This window comes from Vanessa atalanta, chromosome 13, assembly GCF_905147765.1.
Source record: "Vanessa atalanta chromosome 13, ilVanAtal1.2, whole genome shotgun sequence".
Taxonomy (NCBI): Eukaryota; Metazoa; Arthropoda; class Insecta; order Lepidoptera; family Nymphalidae; genus Vanessa; species Vanessa atalanta.
This window is the reverse complement of record NC_061883.1, coordinates 3,395,032-3,420,222: the sequence shown is the minus strand read 5'-3', so window position 1 is coordinate 3,420,222 and position 25,191 is coordinate 3,395,032. Positions and strand designations below refer to the sequence as shown.

The following is a 25,191-nucleotide window of genomic DNA, read 5'->3' as shown; positions in this document are numbered from 1 at the left end:
CAGTGTTTCATGTAAGGATTTTGTTTTGTTATCTAGACAATAAAAAGATAATACTAATTATCTCTGTGCTTATTTACTTGATGTTACTGGTTTTAAATGTGGTTACCACACATATAGAATTTTCACAAATGTAATTTTAAGATAAAATGTATGTTTAATGATTCATTTGCAATAACGAAACGTCGTGTTAGTATCAGTAAATGTCAATGTCACAACTTCAATATGGCGAAGCAAAGATTACCGTAAAGTGGAAATACTGCGAAGTGATAATCATATTTTATAAAAACCAGCCTGATAATCACTTATTTATAACTATAAGAATACAACACAAATCGTTTCTTATGGTATTAATGAACATTAGTAACAAAAAATCCTACAAAAATGTTAAAAATCTCCTTTAGAAACGACAATAATAAATACATGAAAATAATGTAATGCGTTCACATATATACAACTTTTGTTGTTCGTGTTACGTCAATATTGAAAAAGATCAGGGATACTTACTAAATATGAATTGCTAATAACATGGGTCATGTCATGATTCACAAGGTTGCAGGTTACGGGAATGCGTAATTGAGTCGTTCAGTGCACGATACAGTGCTGAGTGTCTTGTTATCTGGTAAAAAGCCGACTGTAAATAATTCTTGTAAAATGATTGAGAGTGTATCGCGTCGTGCCTTCAGCAGCTCCAGCGGTACTTACAATGTACGCGCTTCAGAACTTGCGCGCGAACGCAAGCTCAACATCTTTAATGTTACTGTGGTGTTCTTGGACGACACCGAGCAATCGTTTCAGATTGAGGTATGTTTCTCTCCTAAACTCTTACACTGATAAAATCTTAAATGGTTCTTTAAATACTGTAATAAAACATAAGTGTTATAAAAGATTTTAATTTCAAATAAACATTTACATTGTCAAAACAATTCAAAAATGAAAATAATAAATTATAAAAAAAAAAATGTTTTTTTTTTTTACAGAAAAAAGCAAAGGGATCTGTATTACTGGAACATGTGTTTCAACAATTAGAACTTGTTGAGAAGGACTACTTTGGTTTACAATTCACTGAAAATGGATCTATTCCCAATGCAACGAACACAGAGATAACGGTAAGAAACATAACAAGTATGTTTATCTACAGTATCTACTGTCAGTACACATTTACTACTATCATTATTGTTACTACAAAAAGTAAACTTGTATGACTCATTGTGTCTTATGAATTGAAACCATAGAACAGACCTGTTTCGTTATAATGTGTTAGGTGTTTAATTGTATCATTTGTGATGACTCACACTTATTTTATCTGTTTAATCATTAAAAAAATGTTTCATTTGTATCCTGGTTCTCAAAGAAGATAGTGTACATAAGTAAATTTATTGAATCTAATTAATCTTTTACCTACTCAATAAAATTTTATAATTTTACTTGTTTAATTTAGTAATAATTTCAAATACTTTTATAGCGGTGGCTTGATGGTGGTAAATCAGTGAAGAAACAAGTCGGTGCTAGTGCTCAATTCTGGTTGGCAGTTCGTTTTTATCCACCAGAGCCTTGTCGTTTAGCCGAAGAGTTCACAAGATATCTACTGTGCTTGCAGCTGAGGAAATTGTTGCTTGATGGTAGAATGTCAGCTCCTAAGAATACTGCCTTATTATTAGCATCATTTACTGTGCAAGGTACTGTTTGATTTGAATATTTATTTTATTTTCACTATAGAATAGTGTAATATAATTATAATAAATTACTATATATAGTTAAAAAAAAAATTACAATCATTATTTTAAAACTTAAAGTAAATATTTATGATATTCTTAGTTACTTAACTCCTCGGCTGACTTAATTAGAATTTAGAATTTTTCTTTTAAAATTTATGACAGGAGACTTTCTTTAATCACTGGAGTATTTACAGGCCATTTCTTTCTTTTCTTCAATATTTAATTTATAGTATAGTATAATGTATAGAAATTTTAATTTGTACTTCATTTTCATTAAAAACTTTAATCTTTTAATTCAACAATGAAAATCAATACTGTTGTGTAATATAAAAAAAAAAAAAAAATTATGCCTTTGACAAAGTTAATGCTAATAATAGTTTGACTTCATAAACAGGAGGGTAGTTCCATTTAGCAACATTTTTCTGGTAACTATATATATACATAGTTCATTAACATCAGTTATTTATCTGTTGATGTTATTAAATTCCCATTAAATATTAAAGAGAATTATTAGTAGTTTAGTAATATATTTGATAAAATTTCTGTACAATGTTTTCCTTAAATTTATCCTTCCCACTAAATATTCTCCACTAAATATTGTACTCAAAATGTAAATGTCATTAATTTACGTCTTAGACTGCTCATATCAAGTAATGGATTACCCCAAATCAATATTAAGGATACTGTTAATGATGCTTATCCTGGTTCTATGGTAATGTCCTTAATAGTTCATCAACTTGTGGTATGCCATGCCTGCCAAGGTTGATTTCTAATGCTGTCGAGCCATCATAGATCTCTGACACCTGGCTCTTTTACTTGAAGCTGTGATGCTATAATGAATGCGTGCACATGTGCCGGGGTTATTATTATTATTTAAAAGAGAATACTAGCAATGCCCCAAATTAATAAGTATATTACTCATCACCTTTGTTAGGAGTGGGGGCGACAATAGCCCAAGAGGTCAGGATCGATCCTGCGACTTTTTACATCGCTAGGCGGCCTGTAAACGCTATTGACGCTTCTATGTCAACCTTTTATATATAATGATGATGTGAGCACAATAAACTTAAATAGAGACACTTGAATATTATTTAACGTTATTACTTTTCCTTAAGATTTGCCATCATGGACCAAATTGATTGAGTTCAAATTATTATTACTATTATTATTTAATTCTGTTATTTTAAGGAAAAATGGCATTTGTTTTTTAAAGTAATTGCATGATTATAATTAAATCAAATATATTACTAAACTACTAATGATTGTTTAATATATTAAAAGGGATTTTAACAACATCAACAGATTTTGCATTTATTTTTACAGCTGAATTAGGAGATTATAATGCTACAGAACATTCGCCAAACTACTTATCCGAGTTATGCTTGCTACCAAAACAAAGCGCGGAAGACGAGAGACGTATCAGAGAACTCCACAAGTTACACAAAGGTCAGGCACCTGCAGACGCAGAGGCAAACTTTCTTGAACATGCGAAGAGATTAGATTGTTATGGAGTCGAATCACACCCGGCAAAGGTAATTCCGATAAAGTATTAACTATACATGATTTTAAAATTTAAATTATTGATATTAAAAATCGCTTTACAATCATTAAAATCACACTCATGTCTCTCACAATAAAACATATAAAATCGATAGATTATATTATTTATTGAAATAGTTACATCAACTTATAAATACCCACTTAAAATTACCAACTGATATAGGCAACATTCAAAGTGATACGTCTTATAAGGTGTAAACAACATTGACCTTCAAAAATATAAACCAAACTAATCTATAAAAATTATAAAATTAAATTTGAATAACTAAATTCTATAATAATTGAAGTTAAGACAACAAAGAGAATTTAAAAGTGACATTAAAATAAAAAAATAAAAACAAACCTTCAATATATTACTTATAAGTTATGAGATCTTTGGAATGTTTAACAAAATTAGTTTTATTATTATGATCTATCTAATAAATGTACATTTTAAACAAAATGGAATCAATTTTCATATAAAATTAATCCTCTATTATATGATAATATTTATACAGTAGATTTTCTTTCCTTTCCTTTACCGAGAAAAATTATAATCACGAATTCCTAAACAACACTAGAGTTTTCCCTGTGTTGAATACACAGTTTTGTCTAGGATTCGAAAATTCGGCTAAGATTCCCCTGCACCATTTTGTTTAAACTGAAATTAGCTGAGATTTTGCTGAGGTCTAACGGCTAGCAATAAGGCCACAGTTCCCGAGTTCTTGATTCTAGATAAGATCTTTTTGAATTTTGCTGTCGAAAATTTCTCAGTAACAGTCTAGAGTCTACAAGTTGGAAGCACTTTGGGGCATCTATACAGGCGTGATGATATTATGTGGTTGAAATCGTTCAGGAGGCAATATCAGCCACGCATTCTATGTACGTTTTAAGCAATCTTTTAATGATCATGTTTCTCCGTTGCAGGATTATAACGGAAAGGACATATTGATTGGCGTTACATCAATCGGTATAGTCGTATTCCAGAACAATATAAGAGTCAATACTTTTTCTTGGAGTAAAATTGTGAAGATTTCATTCAAAAAGAAGCAGTTCTTCATTCAATTGAAACGAGAGCCAGTAAGTGGTTTATTCATTTATTTGTAACACTGACATATTGTATGGAATTAAACAATAAGCAGCTAAGTGATTATTCAAGGGAGTCACAGTCATGTTCTTTACAAAGTACGCTGAATATCCCAGGTAAAAGAGAAGTCGGCTAGTGCTGTTACAACCTCCCCTCACAGACTTGACTCTCCTGATGTATGTCCTGATGTATGTCCTGATGTATCGGTATGCCTCTTACAACCTCCTAAAATAGGTCAGAACTCTACGATTTCGGAGTGCATTCCTCGCAAATAGAACTTACGAAAGAGCTATCTAATGGAATATGTCCAAATCTATATATTCAACAAACGCCCAGCTGACAAATAACGGGCTGTTGCTGTACTGTTTAGTATATATATTATACTATGTGTTTGTTTTTCTTTTTCAGTCCGAATCATACGACACTGTACTAATCTTCAACATGCGATCGGGCCGTGCGGCGAAGGCGCTCTGGCGCTGCAGTGTGGAGCGACACGGGTTCTTCCGGTTGCGCGCCCCCCGACGGCGGCCGCTGCTGGGGGCCCTGGGGGCGCTCGCGGGAGTCACCGCCCCCACTGTGGCGAGGACTGAAACACAAGCCTTGGAAGACGCGAGACGATCTCGATCCAGCAATAGAAGCTTTGTTCGGTAGGATTAATGAAGTTATGTTTAATACATTTTAAGTATAATAATATTATTCAATAATACGTGATTTGATGAGTACATGTGTATATTTCTGATATTGTTCTCAATAAAAGCTTAATGTGTGACTGATATAATAATAATTGTACAATTAGTTCCAAGTATTTTTGACGTATACCAAAATATGGCATTGCATCGTTTCACAAGGTCGGGAGATTTCATAAAGTATTTAATTATTTTATGAAGTATCGAATGTCGATAGAAACTTTACTTGTATAATGTTAGTTAAGTTTTGGTATAAAATATAGAATTATTTTTATTATTTAGTAAAAGTCGTTTCAGTAGATACAATAGGTGACTGCTGTGTAATTGTAATTTCGATCCTCCCCTCTGACTACTTAAGTTTACGTATTCTCTACTGCACATCATAAGCGAGTACGTCTAAGTGAGCCTCGAGTATGTTAAATCTATCGAAACGTAACGTAACGTAACGTGCGTGTGTCGCAGGCGCAGCAGCTCCCGCACGCGCGAGCGCTCGGCGGGCGCGTCGCCGGCGCAGGGCGCGGGCGCGGCGCGCGGCGCGCGCGTCACGGCGCACCGCGAGCCCGCGCCGCGCGCCGCCTGGGGGGACGCGCCGCCCGCCGCCGCGCCGCCCGACGAGTGAGGCGCTCCACTATACCACTACACAACTACACAACTACACAACTACACAACTACTCTACGCTACCACTACACCGCTCTGTCCGTGTTCGATGATGATCACGAATAATTAAAGTTACTACACTGATACTAAGTAACGAACTTAACTTTCAAAACTAACACGCCATATATATCATATCATAGCTAACAGAGAGCCCGTAAACTATACATTCGTCGCCCTACAAACGCGTAAGACACTAGCGAATGCCGGTCGTCGATCAGTACAACGTCCCGGTTTGAATCGCAGCGACGGAGGTTTCCTCGAACGAGCTCTCCGCGTGCCGCTGACGTACGTCGACGAGTCCGAGTCGGAGTCGGCGCCGGAGCGCGCGGACGAGGGCGGCGACGGCGACGGGGACGGCGACGGCGACGGCGCCGGCAGCGGCGGGGAGGGCGGCGAGGGCGCGGTGTGCGTGCGGCTGTCGGCGGGCGCGGACGGGCGCTTCGGGTTCAACGTGCGCGGCGGCGGCGGCGGCGCGCCCGTGCTCGTGTCGCGCGTGGCGCCGCGCACGCGCACCTACCTGCAGGAGGGGGACCAGGTCTCACGCGTTGCCTTTGAATTTTTTTCAAGAGAAATATTTAAGAGTGAGCCAGTAATTGCAGATCTCAGTGATATAATACTCTTAGATCCCACCCGGAAATACTAAGACAGTGTGAGAAATGGCTTATATACATTTATTTGCCGATCTATATGGACAGAAATATCTTACAGACTCCCTTCCTGTTCTATTATAAATAAATCTTTGAGTTGCGTTGGTGGCTAAGAGATCATTACGTCACATTATGAGATTAATTGTGATCCGTACTTAATTAACAAAAACGTTGTATATATGTATATGTTCTCAACTTATACATCTCCATTATATAACGAAAATAATGGTATATTATTTTCCTATAGGTGATATCAATAAACGGCAAAGACGTCGACGAAATGACGCACGACCAAGTTGTACAAATGATAAGAAACACGAAGGGCGTTCTTACTTTATTAGTAAAACCAAACGGTAAGACATATTTAGAAAACTCTCAAAATTATATTTGTAATACACTATCTACTCTACAACATACATAATTGTATACTTTTAGAATGAAGAACCACCACATTGTTTATTGGTAAAATCCGTTACGTCGTTTAAAAGATCTAAGCGTACAGAGGACGTTTAGGGTCATTTTGTTTTATACTATGTAGAGATTAATATCTACCAATTTATTTGTTTGAATAACATTTATTCATCAGGGGAATAAAATCTACTCCATCAAATAATATTCTTTCCTGTTAAGAAGGTATATGTATACTTCACAGTGCATTAGTCAATATATGTTAAACAATTTTTATTTGACGAAGACAATTTTATTAGCTGTATAATATTAGTATTATTTAATTCACAGAGCTTGGGATAATATTGATACCTTTCGCATATATGTACAATGTACATATTAATAATGTCCTGTGATCCTTAAAGAAATTGACGAAAACATAAACCAATTCTTTTGCAGAAATCAAACTGTATAACTTTGTAAGAGCGAGACGCAAATACATCGTTAATTTAATTCCAGCTGTTTACGAACCAGAAGAATCGGGTCCCGAAGAGCCAGCCGTCTGCTTCGTTCCTCTCGGTTCTGGTCAGTTCGAAGGTGATCCCCTGGAACAGTCCATGTTGCTGTTGGGCGACGGTCTAGCCAGTGGTGCTGCCTTGAAACAGTACGAGACCTTGCTAAGGAGGATATCTGAGGAGAGTGCATCCGTGTCCAAATTGCCTCAAAATATTAATAAGAACAGATACAGGGATATAGCGCCTTGTGAGTATTTTCTATATATAAATCATAATTAGTGTTTGCACTCTTATTAGAATTTTTATGAAAAATTTCATGATGATTGTTTGATTAGTTAAGATGTTAAACTGTAACGAACAAATACACACACTCACTTTTGTGTATATAATATTAGTAAGAAAAAATTTAATTTATTGTATTTGTATCAGTACTTATTTGATTTAATACTAACTTATGAAGAATTGCGGCCATTTAAATATTACATTTCGAAATAAAAAATATATGAAAATATTACTTTCGCAAGTCTCCATATAACCAATAAATAAATTATTTAATTAGTAACTCAAACGAACTAATAAAATATATTTACTTGTAGATGATTCAACACGTGTGATATTAAAGAATGGACCAAACGGCGACTATATAAACGCTTCATATATCAACATGGATATACCTAACTCGGATCTAGTACTCACCTATATCGCTACTCAAGGTAAAACTCTTTATGCAAGGATTGGTACCACCCACTCATCATATATTCTACCGCCAAGCAGCAATTCTGTTGTGTTCCAATTTTAAGGGTGAGCCAGTGTAACTACAGGTACTAAAGATATAACATCTTAGGTCCCAAGATTGGTGCATTGGCGATGTAAATATTGCTTAATATTTCGTCCAGCGCCAAGGTCTATGGACAGTGGTGACCATTTACCATCAGGTGGCTCATTTGCTCCTCCGCCTATCAATGTCATAAAATAATAATAATAATATATTTATTACAAGAGACTATTCGATCTAAATATGAACAGAAACGAATTTTCAATATATTGTGACGACATATATTGTGTAGGGTAAGCAACACTAATGCGCGAATCCTAACTAAAGATTCGGAATTCAAATCGAGACCATTGAGTGTTAAATATTCACATGCTTCAATTATGTATATAATTTATCTCGTGCAGAGTAGTGGAATAGCACTCAGTGTAATAATAGCCAAATTCTCCTTAACAGGAGAAATAAACTTTGCCCTGCATTGATTGAATAATAACTAACTGTGACTGGTTTACTCAAGGATTATGAGTCGTACTATTGTCGTGAAACCAAAAAAATAAATATTTTTTAATATATTGTATGTAGATTTTACAATCTATTTTTTTTTATATTTTAGGGCCCCTACCGTCAACAGTGAGTGATTTCTGGCAAATGGTTTGGGAAAGTGAGAGCAGTTTAGTTGTAATGTTAACGGTGCTGGCCGAGAGAGGTCGTGCCAAATGTCACCAATACTGGCCCAAGGTCGGCTCAACACCATTAAAAGCTACAAATACTCTAACCGTTCTCACGAATAGTGAACAGAATCATGGTCATTATATCAGAAGAGATATGACCCTAAAGGTAAGTTCTGTGTGTATTACAATTTATAATAATCACAAAAAATTGTAATTACGTCAAAATATCGATGATGTATGTGTCGTTTTACAAAAATGGTTGAAGGGGACAGGAGCGAAGAAAAAGTTAATATGTTCAAAAGAGGCATATGTACCTGTTGTAAAATATATTTTCTAATTTATAGCCCTGTTCGGCTGTGTTCGCACTTGACTATATCGAATTATCATCTACTTCCTAACGTCTCAGAAGCAAAATTACACCTGACAACGACGGCCCAACAAAAGCTCCTGCTTGGGCTACGTAACAAACGAGACAAGTGTAAAATTAAAGATAGTGTATATAATATTTTTGTCGTGTCTCCGTCAGAGCTCGTGCGGAGCGAGTCGCTCTGTGTGTCAGCTGCAGTACACGTCGTGGCCCGACCACGGCGTGCCGGACGACGCCGCGGCCTTCGTCGCCTTCACCACGCTCTGCTCGCAGCTGCGGAACCGAACGCACGGTGAGACACACGCACACGCCCACCTGCGTCTATACATGGACATACACCACACGCGCACGCACACACGCACGGTACTTACGCCTGCTCACAAAGATTCACGCTCACACTCACGTGCTCACACAAACCCACGAATACACACGTACGTACACCGGCTCACCAAATAGTATTATTAAATTATAAAAGTAGCTTTAATTACTTGTACGTAAATAAGTACGTACATATATGAAGAATTGCAAACGACGTAAACGCAGCAATAGTTAATGCACACGCACTTCTAACAGATTGATAATATTTTTTATAACAGTTCGTAATGTATAAAATAAACTAATTTTGTAGTTATACCAACAGTAGTAGAAGAAATAAACGGCGAAGAAGAACGGGTTCTGGATCCGCCCATGATAGTTCATTGTTCTGCCGGAGTGGGTAGAACCGGCGCGCTCATACTAGCAGAAACTGCATTGGAACTGCTGGCCAGACGACAGCCCTTGTACCCACTGGACTTAGTCAGAGCTATGAGGACACAGAGACCTATGTGCATACAGAACGCTGTAAGTGAATTTTTTTATGTATTATTCTAGGAATAGGAATGCATCGTTCTTAGTGTCAAAATTTACCAAAATTTACTTAATCCTGTGATACTCGGTTAAGATCTTCGTATTCTAACCAGCAATCTGATAAGATTTTTTTTATTGTTACTTGACTTTACACTTCATATGGGATACCATATGAAGTGTAAAGTCAAGTAACAATAAAAAATGCTTCACTGCTGGGCAAAGCCTCTTAGTCCACCTTAGGAAATGATTTTGAGCTTATTCCACTTCGGTGTTCCAATAGAGTTTGATGGAAACAAACAGATGGGTCGTTTTTGCTTGAACATTTCGCATCGACAGTTCTTATTAAATTATCATTTAATTTATTATTATAATAAAAATTGAATGATCAGTAATTGTAACATTTACCTTATTTACAGAGTCAATACAAGTTCGTATGTGAGAGCATTCAAGCCGCCTACTCGCTAGGACTCAGCACAGCCGACAGCGCGTCCAACTGATGACCGACCGTTCCCATCGGGGACGTTTGTACTAAACTAGCTCATATTTGTATTAAGGTAAGGTCGATATTCTATTGTCAACCCGTCTTACAGCCATTAAGTACTATTAGAATATGTGAAAATTAAAAACAAGTTTATATACGTAAAACTAAGCGCAGATGTCGCGATTTAAAAGTTAGTTATACAGCGTGTTTTGTATATCTGTAACAGTAATTTTAAAATTATGTCTTAAAATAATTTTGATACCCAATGTACTAAAAATTAGTCATGAAATCTCTGTCGAAATTTAGTTAAACTATTATAAATATTGAAGTAAAAATCGAAAGCACGAATTTATCAGTTAAGATATTTAATTTATTGTATTATTTATGCTATGCTGCATATAAATTGCTATTGTCGAAGATTATTTTGTAATAAAAAACAAAATAGTTTTGTTGTAAACAAAAATATTACTTCGTAATGAACTAAACACATCGAGAGCTTATAGAAATCAATTCGAGTACTAAATTTATTATATTCTAAATATGTTTTTTTTTTAAAGCAAGCTTTTATTTGGCTGTTAAATAAATTCCTTTATTAAATATTGCCAATAGCACCATGATTTGACTCAAACGTACTAACATGGTGCGATTCAGGTTAAATAAAAGCTTGTCAAAAATAAGCTCATTTATTTTTGTAATTCTTCTTAATGTTATACTTTTGTTTATTTGTTTGTTTAAAAAAACGCTATATGTATTTGAAAAAAAAAAAAAACTCGAATACGTTATAACAAAAAACATATCAATGTTTAAAAAGAATTTTAAATTTATTTATTTTCGTTAAATCTTAAATTATTTTTAATTATATATAATTTGAATAGTTTAGATATATTAATTAAGTAGGTATTTCTTGCCTTCGTAACGAATTTAATTTGTAGTCGCTTACGTTTTGTATATTTTTTTAACTTTCTATATTATCTGTGCCATTTTATTTAAGAGTTCAACTGTCACTAGCCTATTATAATCGTAAGTGAAATAGAAATTCTTTATTCATAAAAAAAAGAATAGACTCTAATGTAAATATTTTTTTGTTACGTATTCTATAACGAATTTATGTTAACTACAATGTGGCAACCCTGTCGGCGAGTTAGTAGTGTTGCACGTGAAGCTGTTAGTCCTCCGCCTGAACTATCCGGACCTGTAGTGTGACGTCACTTCACGTCACCAGCTTGGCTGAAATACTGGTTATCGCGATACTTGTAAATTAATTTATTTCCCAGGATTTATGTGGTCCGTATTTTTTATCGATTTTTACGCCTTATGGAATTGATTGTTAATATTATTAATCACGATTTTTTTTTATATTGCAACGACGATGACGTCATATTTAACTTAAATTCGTTATAGACTTTTAAATGTACATATATAATTTAAAATTTAAACAATATTATAAACGGTTATACTTACAAATATTCATAATCTTCTGAAACAGTATTAGTTACAATTATTATTATAGGATACAAACAGAAGTGTTCTTCGATGTAAATGGGACCTAAATTAGAGGGAATCTGTGTTCTAGGTCATCTGTATATAATTATCGCGTGGATGTCATTCATCAACATTCGACACCATCGATGTTTACCCTGGGGTAGATCATAACCGTCGATGTACAGTGTACAGTTTTTATTAATCTACACGAGATATTTTCTCATTAGAACAGCAATAATATAAATTTAGGTCACTACTATACAGGACTTCATTCAAAATTTAGACTGATTTATTAAAAAAATAATAAGATATGACATAAGAAAAATACAAACGCAACGTACGAACTTGTGAGATACATATATTTTTGGACCGAAGCTGTATCTGGTAGTTTTGGTAAATATACCCTTTTTCTTCCATTTTAATCTCCATCCATTAAAAACACATCTCTTAAATTTTTTTTTGTTATTGAGTCGTAATGGTAGTTATAATAAATTCAATGGTATATAATCTCGGAGGTCGGTCACATAGACGGATATTCGGCCTTATAGCACATTCAACCAGTCTGTGTTTAAAATTTAGTCCTGAGTTTGGTTCATATGATTTTTTATTCCCTGAAATTAAATTATTGTATAAGTTATTACTTATCCAGTCGAAAACATTGTTCTTGCACATTGTACGAAACCTAGAGAAACCGCTCATACTTTTACGAATATTACTTCAACAACAATCGTTTACTGTTAATTAAAAGCTAATAGATTTTTATTTATAATTAACCGTTAAATTCGACGATTTGTTTAAAAATAATAAACTTACTAAAACAAAATAAATAATATTAACTAATTAAATCGAATTAGTTATGTATTAATATACTTGCTACCATTCGGTGCTAGTTTTATAATAATAAATCCCAGTTGTAAATTCAAACTTAGTATTTTAGATATATTGAATTTAGACATATCGATACTTTTCAAGCGTAGACCTGTATACTGTTACTGAACTTGTATATTTTATATGACAATTGTGGTTCTTTTTATAAAAATAAATTAAAAGATTCATATGATAAAAAAACATCTTATAGAGTTAGAGTTCTGTTTTGACAATGTTCTTATTTTTTTCTATAGATTTTCACTTTAAAAAAGGACTTAGATATTCATATATATACAAGCGTAATATCAGCGTGGTGAAAAAAACTCTTAGTATTATCAAGGAGAAGAGCTCTCAGCCCAGTATTTAAATTTTAACAGGCTTTTTTTTTCAAATTCACCCATCCATACGAATACTACGTGACCTTATAGTTTTGCTATGATCGTATTAAAGAAACTGCCATCGTTTGTTATATTTAATTTTTTTTTAACAATTTTATAAAGATTAAACTCTTAAAATAGTATAAATAATAGGTAATAATATTAAACTTAAATACAGTAAAAATAGGTTTATCTGAATAATATCATAATTATAAAATTGTCGTTGGTTTTATACAACTAAATATAGATTTACGCACAATATTCATATAATACATAGTTCATTTGTTTCATACTCCACAATTTTCGTCAATTAATTATAAGTCCTATGTCTCTTAATATAAAGGTTGAATTTGATTAACAAAACTTCTGATAGCTTAAAAATGACTATTTTCACTATTTCCGTTTTTATATCTCATTAATAATGGTCGTATAAAAATAATATTACTTCGTATGTGTACATTTTCTGTGACCGGATATATGTATATTTACAAAATAATTAATTAATTTAAAATATATTTTAGTTAAAAAGAAAAACAATCTATATTTTTGTTACTAATTTATTCTTTGTATTTAATAAAACTTTTTTTTTTTTCCTATATATTTTTATGTAATTTTACTAACTTTAGAATATTATTTAATCCCAAAATAAACAGTTATATGTTTCTTCGATTTTATTTAAGGATATGTTTTTTACACTAATGCTTATATTTATATAATATATGTTCGTTACGTAGACTCCGGTCCAGAGACAAAAAGCATATATGTACGTCTTGTTTATGATACTCCCTAGGATCATTCACATGTATTAGCTCAGAGAAATTCTACTAACGAAATATTTATTTTATCTCAATATTTACACAACGATCCAGTTGCAGTTCAGTCAAAATTGGATCGAAATATAACTACGATCGTATCGTACCGATGTCAATAAGTAAAACTGAGGTGTATTTAAGCGAGGAATGTACTCGGACTTCCACGTGAATGATCTGGATGAGAATCTTCCTGCACTTCATAGCTTTGTGCTCTGGACCTGAAATATGAATAAGTTCTTTATATAACTGTTCTTGCCGAACATACGTAACGAGAATTATAAATAAAATATCTTGCCAGATGAATACACTAATGTAATATTTGTTTAATAGTTTACGGACGGTATAATGCGGTATAAACACGAAACGTCAATAAGATCTGAACTATGAGTTTAATGCGGATTCGTAACTGTTACAAGTTATTATGTCAAAAGCATCGTCGTGACAGGAATTCGAATGAAGTTTCATTGACAGGTTTGTATCATGGCGTGTCGTAACTTTGATTTGATTTGTTGTTGATATAAATAAAATTATGTTAATGTATTTATTTTATTATTTGTATTATGCTGCCTATAGCGTAACACGGACAGTTTTATGTTTGTTTTAGCTAGCGAACCTAAGTGCTTATTCACGCGGAAGGTCCTTATTTACAGAATAGTTTTAAACGGATCCGTCGCTACTGGATGTTATGTTCATACCGTTTTTCTAGGACTGTTTTAACAGTAAAAAACTCACTTAGTTGTGGTGTTACTGGTACTGGTGGACACAGTCTGAATTCACACCTACAACTATGTACATACGGAATCGTCGAATAAATACGTAGCCGATCAAACAGACTTCTGTTTATTTTGATCGGATCGGTATTTTGTACCGAATTTGTAATACTGTCGTATGTGTGAACTTGCTCACACAACATCGAATAAAAACGTATCCGATTAATTTAACCTGTAAAACGGACCGCTGTGTGAATGAAGCCTAACTCGCGAAATATTCATAAGGCCGTGTTTAAATCAAACGTATAGTCAGCCGCCGAATGTGAGCAGGCTCACAATATGTTGACAATACGATGTAGCCTACAATACGTACTTAGTGACGCGCTATATTAATCGGCCGTCGAATGTCAGCGTCTACGCATAGCGTAATAACGTATTGTCGGTTAGATGTGAACGAAAAAGTTAATATGACGTGACGGTCGCTCACTTTCGGCGGCGGACAGTCAGTTTGGTGTGAACGCAGCCTAATCATAATGTGCGAATGACTGACGTAGTTTGTAAGCGTTTTGATGTTTTGAAACGTTTGTTTGTAGTTGATAAAGTTTTGCGACGAGTACGCCAAAATTTTTACATAATACGTGTGCAATTTTAATTTCATGTGTTTTGCACTTGGAGTAATTTTCAACGATGCAAAATTGTCTTAATTTCAAGTATTATTTAATTAGGTTTTTCCATTTGATTGCACGTGTTATATACGTGAATATTTTTGGCTTAATCGTCGTAAAATAAATGTGTTAGATTTTCTACCTAGTGATTGTCTTCATACAGTGCTGTGCATATTTTTCTGTGACGAAATAAAAAAATAAAATATAAAAGAAAGTGTTTTTTTTTTAAATATCTTTAATGATTTATTAGGTTATGATGGCAAAGAATAACTTCATTCTTACTTCTCGGTTAATATAATATCTAAAATATAAAAATCTATTTATAGTTTTTTAATGTGCATTTGTGATTGTCATAACAAATATGTATCATAATATTATTTTAACTTTTATTAAGAAATATCAACTTAATATTTAATACAATCTTCAAAAATGGCAATTTGAATTTCTGTTTTTTTTTTTGGTTTTTATATATAGTGGGGGGTGCATGACTCAATGACAGGAAAGTATATTATTCCAGTTAAAAGCTGACAATATCCTTTGTCTTTATCTGTCTGGTAACCACGAGAACCTCTTAAGATTTAAATGAAAATATCAGAGCGTTGCTTCAAAAACAAAAAGACCGATCAGCCTCTGAAAGTACATTTGGACAAAGAGTTGGTCCTGCAGTAGAAGGTTCCAGACTATAAGAAAGATAGCTTAGAGTACACACTCCCATGGACTTGAATATTTCAGGCGCAGTTGGGTCTCCCTTGAGAATTGCCGTCGTGTCACCCTACCAACGATACCATTATGGTTAAATTAGCAAAAGTTCAGTTACTTTATTCGACAAACGATTCGTTTTGTCTTCAAGTAGAATTGGCTACGAGACGTAATTTAAGAGCGTCTTAACTTTAACGGTTCATTAAATATTACTCAAAATATAAAAACATTAATGATTATTTAAATTCAAGAACCTGCAATAAGATATAAAGGTTTAACTGATTGGATTTAAGTGAATGTAGGGAGAGCTGACATGTTGCTTTATTTATTTTTTTTTTAAATTAAACCAGATTTTCCTTTTCTACTTATTTGATATTATGTAAATTATTTATTTTATCATTAGGAAGACCGCCTCCCTTAGATATTTTTTGTTGAATAAGAAAAAAATGAGACAATTTTCCGCTATATTTCGTAAAGGTAAAACAAAATACAGAACAAAGTTTTCTCTTTCGAGCAAACGAACTACCGCTTGGGACACATCCATCTATTATTAACTATGTTAAAACCTTTCAAGATTGATTGATTGATTTGATGTTTTGGGTATTTTTTTTTAAATTAGCATTTGTTTTTTTATTAAAGATAATGAAACGTCTCTATGTGTGTCTTATTTAGAAAATGTCATTTTTCTTTTATTAAGATTAATCAAAGACAAAGGATATAATTGCACATTAAGAAAAAAAAAAGAATACATTTTAATTAAATATTTATGATTTAAAAGTATTAAGCCATTAAAAATAGATACTCTCGAACATTGTTATAATTTTTTATCCCGATGAATCATATAGAGCGACATTTAATTTTTTTTTTATTTATTAAGAATTATCAAAGACAATGGAAATAACTGCACATTAAAAAAAAAGAAAAATAATACATTTTAATTAAATATGTGTTTATTATTGAAGGCTTATTAACCCATTAAAAAGCGATATCTCGACAAATCATTGTTTTAATTTTTTATCCCGATGAATTATATAGTGACGCTTCAATCGATAGCGATAAAATTTAATGAAATTAATGAATCAAATAATATATTACAAAGTCATTAAAACAATAACAAAAAAATTTTTCTACCAAGATGGAGATTATTAGCATTGCCTTTGCATTGCAAACATTAGGAATTTAAAAAAAAATATCTTTAAACCGTATTTAACATAATGCAGCTAAAAATACCCAAGCAAGCAAGGAACACCTTCAGTCGTTCGAACGCTGTAAAGTTTTTGAAGTGTTTTAAAAATAGTTTCTAAATACTTTTCGCGTATTGCATTAACAGGTGCGTTTGTTTGTTTATACATCGTCTTGCCTTGCTTCTGGTACTTTGAGTCTGAGAGATATCAGACGTGTTTACAGATTATTTTCCTCCACTTACTTCACGCTCTAAATTGACGCTCAGACTCTATAAAGAGAACTTCAATCATATTTAACTGGAAAACAGAAATTTTACAAGTAAATAAAATATTGCGTCGGATTTAATTTAATCACATCACATCAGTATCACGCATCGTAGCAGATATTTAGTGGGATAAGCTTTTATCGTTTATATATATTTGAGGAAAAAGGAGATGATATTTACAGGGTGGTATATCTAATATTAAGTATTTAAGGTATATATACTACCTGTTTAAAAATACTAAGAACCTACTAAGCAAGAGTTGTTATTCTAGGTTCGGCTTATTTTACACAATTCACTTGGCAACGCTAGGCCTCACTCTATTTGCAACAAATAAGCAAATTGTAAATTAGTCGATATTTTTACTATTTTCTCTTTTGTATCAGTTCGTCATGAAAACACATGATAGGTGTATTATATATATATATATAATATTCTTTATGAATCGAAATAAATCGTTGTAATTGTGTACTTATACACAAACAACAATGTATGTGACATTACATAAAGTAGCTGATAGAGTTCTACTCGATATCACACATTTAATAATGGACATTGTAATGTCCAAGCCATTCATGCTATATATACAAAAATAAGTAAAAAATAGTCAAACTATCTATGTCCATTTATAATATTTGACAGCACGCCAAAGTTAAAGTAGCGTCTATACCGGTGGGAGTTCTCTGTACCCCGTGAACTCCGCTAGCTTGGAGGCCCGCAAAGTTGGGTAACTACCGCTAGTTTTTTAGTGGGTATTCTGGTGAATTGGAGCGCACCAGGCGTTTTCAGCACCGACGAGTCCTACAACCCCCGTCCTCCCACTTCACCTGAGGAAATGGCGTAAGAGCGTTTTTGAGGTGAAAAAAAGGGGCCGGATGTGAAAGTAGGTTGCATTGTTACAGGCACAAGGAACGTAACATAACAGTTCCCAACTTTGGTGGCGCGTTTATGTAAGAAATGCTTAAAATTTCATACGTCACTAATGTCTGTGAAAACTGGTGATCACATGCCATCAGGTGGCTCGTCCGCCTACCGATGCCATAAAATAACTTAATAGTAATTACCACAGTAAAGCGTGAATAAACTCAGTAACGCAAAAAATATACTTATCCAAATCCTTATACAAGTTTTGGTGTTTAATTTTCTAATTAGGTAGATCAGATAGGTAAATAAATTTTAACATAACTTTACAGTCTTTTTCATAACAAGTAGGTTCGTAATACGTAACATTGTAAACGAACTGACACATTTCCAATGGCAATGTCAATCTTGTGTAAAGGTTAATGGGTGAACCTAGTACCGGCGTACCTACTTACCTATATACAGGAGTCATAGTTATTATGTATGTCTGATTGTTTAGTTTTGTAAGTAAATCTCTAAATATAGTTACAAAACAGATCATTAAAATTTAGTTTATTTAAATTTACGCTTAACAATTTACTGGTAAACACGTTTTTATAATTTTAATATTTTTTTTTGAAGGTTTTGTTTATTTACGTATAGACTAGCAAATGAATCATGAGAGAAACATCCGCCATAGACATTATTTTATTAAACATTTCCTACATCGCCAATGCGCCAACAATTTTGGGTCTAAGATGTCTGTTTACCCTTGTGTCTGTAGTTACACTGGGTAACTCACTCTACAAACCGGAACACAACAATATTGAGTATTGCTGTTTAAGGCTAGGCTAAGTGATCAGTGGGTACCTTCCCAGATTTGCACTAAGCACTAAGTCTTACCACCATATAAATCTACATATATATTCCATGCTATCTTAAGGTTGTCGTGTAAATAAATACTTTTTTAACGAATTCGAACCACGTTTTTTTTTAATCTAATTAATGTCTTGACGAAATTTATTCTGATTTTAAATTTAGAACAAAAAACTTAACAAAGAGATTAATTTCTAAATGTCATTACTATTTAAAAATGAAAAAGCAGGTTAAGTTAATTCGGTGACCCGTTTCCTCGTGTTCTGTGAAAAAGACAACCACCTTCGAGAAATGGATATAACTACTAAAACTCGAACGTTTTTCACGTCTATTTATTATACGCTAATTTAAAATCTTCTGATAACATAATCGAAGTGATGATAATTATGAAGTTAAAAAGAACAAAAAAAGATCACAACTACGGTTTTATTAAAAAAATGTATACTTATATTAAATCATCAATACTGTTTGTTATACATATGTTTAAATTCCTAAAAAAACATAGAAAATCGGTACTAACCTTTTCTTTTGTAATATTTGTAAGCAATAAGCTGTAAAAAAATACATTACGTACTAATAAAAATCCGTGAGTCTATTTCATGTCGTGACGAAACGATTTACACTGTACAAATTCTCAGATGTGAGGAAAAAACGAGAAATATAGAGCAAATAGTAGCACACCAGGACTGTTTGCTACAGGGGGCCAGTCGAGCTACGGATGTCGCGTGGGCGCCCGCCCAGCGTTAAAACCGAAACAATCATTCGCTCCACGTAACCGTTCTCGCAACGGACATGAACTCGAAAACGTAACCGCGTCTTCATGTAGTGATTATTAATATAAACAATCACGTAACAGATATGTTCAGTGATTATTTACATAAACGATCGTAGATAGATATTAGGTAGGAAATTAAATAAAGTGCCCCGTTATAGTGTTGTGTTTTGTGTGAATCTGTGTTGTGGTGCGAGTTTTCTTATTACTTTAGTTTTGTGTTACATTATAAACACTGCGAGACGCGTGTATTTTGGTAATAATATACATCCGGTTATAATTTAATTTACATCGTGATCCTTTGTTTTCAATTATCTTCATTAACATTTAATAACTAACATAACGTAGTTTATTTTTTATATACTTAAATATGTTTCTGAAACATTAGAGTATTATACAAATAATAAATAAATACTTTGTTAATACAAATAAATCGTAACGAGGCTATTTTTTTTAAAGATAAACTATGTATTATTTCTTATTGGTTCGTAAAAATATTTTCCATTTAAAACGTAATTAAAAAAATAATAATGATGCAGTGAATATTTATACATGTATGTTTAATTAAAAGGTAATTATTATTTATGTTGATTAGTACTTAATGAATAAAATATTATTATTTCGATATGAAATAAAGAGATCAGACATTGAAACGATATTTATAAGAATATAAATATAAGCTATAATATATAAGATTTTATTTCAAAACACACTTTTTAAAACAATTTTAAACAAATCGTAATTTATATATAGCTTGCGTTAAATGGACCTTTGGATTTATTTATTTATTTATTTATTTATTTATTTATTTATTTATAGGTTCGCTAGCGATTTTTACACAAATGTATATTTAAATAACGTTACATATAAAATTAAAAACATGCATAAACTGTGTAAAATCAGTTAAAAGCAAACACTGCATGCATACATAATTCTTTCTTTTAAGTATTGTTTGATAAATATAAATCTAAAAATAATGAATAGCAATTTACATTATATATTAAATTATAAATAAAGTTAAAATAAGTTCATAAATATTCTAAAAATGGATACAATCATAATGCGGTTTCTGATGCAAAACAGTTATGATAAAAGTTATATAATATAAGATTAATCAATTGAAAATACAAAGTGACATTAATAAATAATAATTAAAAACATTCAAAACGAGAATACTTAAAATACAGACTAAAACATTGCAAAAAATTAAACGACTAAAATAATTCAATTGACACAACTAAATTCATTGTAATTGGCTGATTAGGTTGTTTATAATTAACTTCCGAAAGGTATTAGGCGAATTTAAGTTAATATCAATTAAATGACTCAAACCATTATAGAGTTTGCATAAACGGGGAAGGCTAGAATTGGCGCCGAAAACTGTTCTGGTGCGTGGAGGCACAAGAGGAGTAATAATGTGTCTCGGATATCTGTTAGGCACTCTGAAATTTATTTTACTGAGTAAACTAGGGCAGTCCAAATGATTTCTTAATAGTTTGTATAAGAACAAAAGATCGAGTAAGTCTCTTCTTTTGTCAAGGCTCATCATTTTAAAATAGTTTAATCTATCCTGATATGAGGTTATCGTTTTATGAATTTTACCGGAATATGATAAATGCCATAAAAAGCGTTTTTGAACGCGCTCCAGTCTTAAGTAATGGGCAGCATAATGTGGACGCCAGACAACGCTGCAATACTCCAGGTGACTACGAACAAGACTATTGTAAAGCGTTATTTTTGTTTTAGCTTCTTTAAAATTTCGACCTTGTCTTATGATAAATCCTAACATTTTTAAAGCTTTTTGTATTACATTATCCAAATGATTAGTAAAAGTTAATTTTTTATCTAATATAACGCCCAAATCTCTTATAAGATCAACCTCTTTAAGTGTAGTACCTTGCATGTTATATTGTGTTGATATGATGTTAATCTTACGAGTAAACTTGATGTGTACGCATTTCTCATGATTGAGCTGCATGCCATTAGATTCACACCAGTTTATAAGGTTATTCAAATCACTCTGAAGTAAAATCGCATCACTCGGTGAAAATATTGTTCGAGTGATTTTTAAATCATCGGCATATAAGTATGGCGTGGAGTTTTCAAAACAGAATACAATGTCGTTGATAAAAATATGAAATAAAATTGGACCAATATGTGATCCTTGAGGGATACCTGAGGTGATCATATTTGATGAGGAGCAAAAACCATTTACAACAACACAAAAAGATCGGTCGCTCAAGTACGATGAAATCCAGTGCAGCACTGATCCTGCATATCCATATAAAAACAACTTATCAGCTAGAATTCTATGTGGTACCTTGTCAAATGCCTTCTTAAAATCGGTGTAAATAGTGTCTACTTGCCTCTGAGAGTCAATAGCTTCTGATAATGATGAAGTAAAATTCATTAGGTTAGTGGCGGTAGATCTGCCTGGTGAAAAACCGTGTTGGTGTTCGGAGATGAATTGATTGAAATGTGATTGAATTAATGGGCAAACTAAAGATTCAAAGATTTTTGGGAAAATTGAAAGAATAGATATAGGCCTATAGTTACGTATATCTTTTTCATCTCCATTTTTGAATATTGGTACAACTTTTGCTTGTTTCCATATAGTTGGAAAAATCCCAGTACGTAGTGAGGCATTATATATTATGTATAGTGGTAGACTTAAGAAATTTGCACATCTTTTTATAAATATCGATGGTATATTATCCGGTCCCGGTCCTTTTGTGGTATCTAGGTATTTTAATTTTTGTAAAATATTATACTGACTTATTTCTATTGTTGTTAGGCTTTCACTACAACCTAAATTAAGAATGTTACGTAAATAGAAGGTGGAATCTAATTTGCAGCTGTCATCAGTATTATTATATACCGAGGCAAAATAAGATGAGAACATGTTACATATTTCGGCCCCTTTAGTAGATGTTATAAGTCCATTACTCATAGTAGTTGGATATGAATTAGAATTATTACGCTTATTCTTTAGGAATGTCCAAAATGCTTTCGGGTTTTTCTGAATTTGCTTTTCAATGTTAATATTATGTTTATTGTAGGCATCACGTGTAATTTTGTCACAGCGATCACTAAGTAATCTTAACTCTATTTCATCTATTGGATTATTATATTTTTTAAACCGTTTTAGAACCTTACATTTTTCTTTTATTCGTTTTTCTATGTTTTTATTCATCCAAGAAGGGTATCTGGTACTTCTAATTTTGTGTAATGGAACGTAACTTATGATAGCAGTCTGTATTGTCTCGTAAAATTTTTTAACCATTTCATTTATATCAACATCCACATGTAATAATTGGTGCCAGTCAATTCCTTTCAAATAATTTTCAATCGAGTCATAATCAGCCTTATAAAAATTAAATCGCTTCTGAGATGTATTCACACACAGTCTGTCCAGTCTGACGTTTGGTATAATTATTTCAAGGGGGGGATGAAGTTGATCAACTTTACTAATGGTATTATTAGAACAACTAACGGAACAATCTGGCAAATCTACAAGCACAAGATCAAGAATTTTTTGCCTATTATTAAGAATAGCGTTACATTGACGCAGTCCATTTTCAGAGATAAAATCCAGCAAACTTTGTACGATTGGAGGGATTATGCAGTTTAAAGCGTTTAGATCTACATTCCACGAAATACAGCTTAAATTAAAATCGCCTATAATACAGGTTAACATATTATGTTGTTCGGAAACTCTATTACAATTATTTAGAAAGTGATCCAACAAATCCCTACATACAGGTGGTGGAAGATATATTCCACATAAGGCTATATGACATATACTATTCATTTTAGGTACATCCAAAACCACCCACAAATCTTCACAATCGCTTTCCCAGTCACTAACTCTGTACGACAGGATATTTTTTTTCACGGCAATTAGTACTCCCCCGCCATCTGTCTTAGAGCTTAACTTTGCAGTTTGTCTGTCTCTTCTGTAAACGTTGTAACGATTATCAAACAATTCACCGTTCGAAATTAAGCTGTTTAACCAAGTTTCAGTTAAAATAATTACATCGTAATCATTGATTACTACGTTACGATAAACATCATGAGTTTTAGTTCTAACTCCACGAACATTCTGATAAAAAATCTTAATAGACATATATTTTAAGTAATATGATACCAATACATGAATTTTACCTTACACACTAACTTAATTTGCTTAAAAATTGCATATTTTTTACCACTTTGTAATCAGAGTTATCGTCCTTGCGAATAAGTATACGACCATTTCGAACCCACGTGTATTTATAACCTAATTCTTTAGCTTTTAGTCTCGTCGCAGCATGCAAAGCCTTATTTTCTGGTGACAGGTGTTCCATGATATAGATTGGTTTTTTCTCTCCCCCAACGCCTATATCCGATGTATTCAGCTTATTTCTCGAATTTGATTTATTGTATTTTATGACTGCCGCCAGAACATTGTCTCTAGTTAAACAAGTATTAAATTGTACTATAATAGATCTCGGTCGAGTACTGTGACGATTAACTTTAGCAACTCTTGTAATGTTCATTATTTTGTCTTCTGTTATGTTAACTCCTATAACGCTACCTAACTGCTGTAAGATTTTGACCAGGTTTTCGCTTTTTGATTCAGGTACACATTGCAATTCTAAGTTGTTAGATCTTGATCGTTGTTCAAGATCATTTATTCGTGCTTTTAGGATATCAATTGTTGATTCTAACTTGTTGTTTTGTTCACTGAGATTCTTTAAAGCCGTTACGTTAGCACGATGCTCCTTCATAAATTCATCATACTGCTTGCTTACAAAAGTCACAGATGTTTTTATATCTGTAATTTCTTCCCTCAACACCTTCAATTCACTATATAATACACTTTTGATGGATGTGGTTATCTCTGATAGCATATCTTTTATTTCCGCTTTAACAATTTTACTGACCATTTCCCGTAAATCATCATGGAGGATGTAGCTCGATTGGTCTGGTGAAGAAACAGCGACCCTTTTATTCGATCTTTTAGTCACATTATGATCGCTGATACGAACTGGTGTGTTCTCGTTATTACCTTTCGGCCTTTTTGGCATACAAGACGGACACTTCCAGTCAATAGCGTGGTCTAAATTAATGTCTATGCCGGACTGCGTGGTCGATTGTAAGCATGCACGATGGTATCTATTCTTGCAATTTACACAACACACATACTCTTCGTCCTCTTTCGCTTCATTGCAACAGTTCCACTGGATCGTTGACATTTTTATATTTTAGAAGAGTTTCAGTACTATGTGGTC

At 32.9% G+C, this 25,191-nt stretch overlaps 1 protein-coding gene across 1 annotated transcript; it reads left to right on the top strand.

Moving 5' to 3' along the window:
* The first annotated feature begins 236 nt into the window (after positions 1-236).
* LOC125068452 (tyrosine-protein phosphatase non-receptor type 4) lies at positions 237-11,057 on the top strand. Its single transcript, XM_047677574.1, has 15 exons — positions 237-801; positions 978-1,106; positions 1,463-1,676; positions 3,039-3,247; positions 4,182-4,334; positions 4,750-4,988; positions 5,490-5,642; positions 5,929-6,220; positions 6,580-6,685; positions 7,239-7,481; positions 7,831-7,947; positions 8,620-8,843; positions 9,204-9,336; positions 9,673-9,884; positions 10,307-11,057. Exons 1-15 carry the CDS (start codon positions 652-654, stop codon positions 10,385-10,387), a joined length of 2,655 nt encoding a protein of 884 aa, XP_047533530.1. The 5' UTR covers positions 237-651; the 3' UTR covers positions 10,388-11,057.
* Positions 11,058-25,191: the final 14,134 nt, after the last annotated feature.

What these genes read in the sequence shown, in the direction of transcription:
- LOC125068452 (XM_047677574.1), top strand. Translation starts at nt 652, where the DNA reads ATGATTGAGAGTGTATCGCGTCGTGCCTTCAGCAGCTCCAGCGGTACT. An exon ending in CAACGAACACAGAGATAACG is followed by an intron (nt 1,107 to 1,462) that starts GTAAGAAACATA and finishes ATACTTTTATAG; the next exon opens with CGGTGGCTTGATGGTGGTAA. An exon ending in GCCGCCGCGCCGCCCGACGA is followed by an intron (nt 5,643 to 5,928) that starts GTGAGGCGCTCC and finishes TTTGAATCGCAG; the next exon opens with CGACGGAGGTTTCCTCGAAC.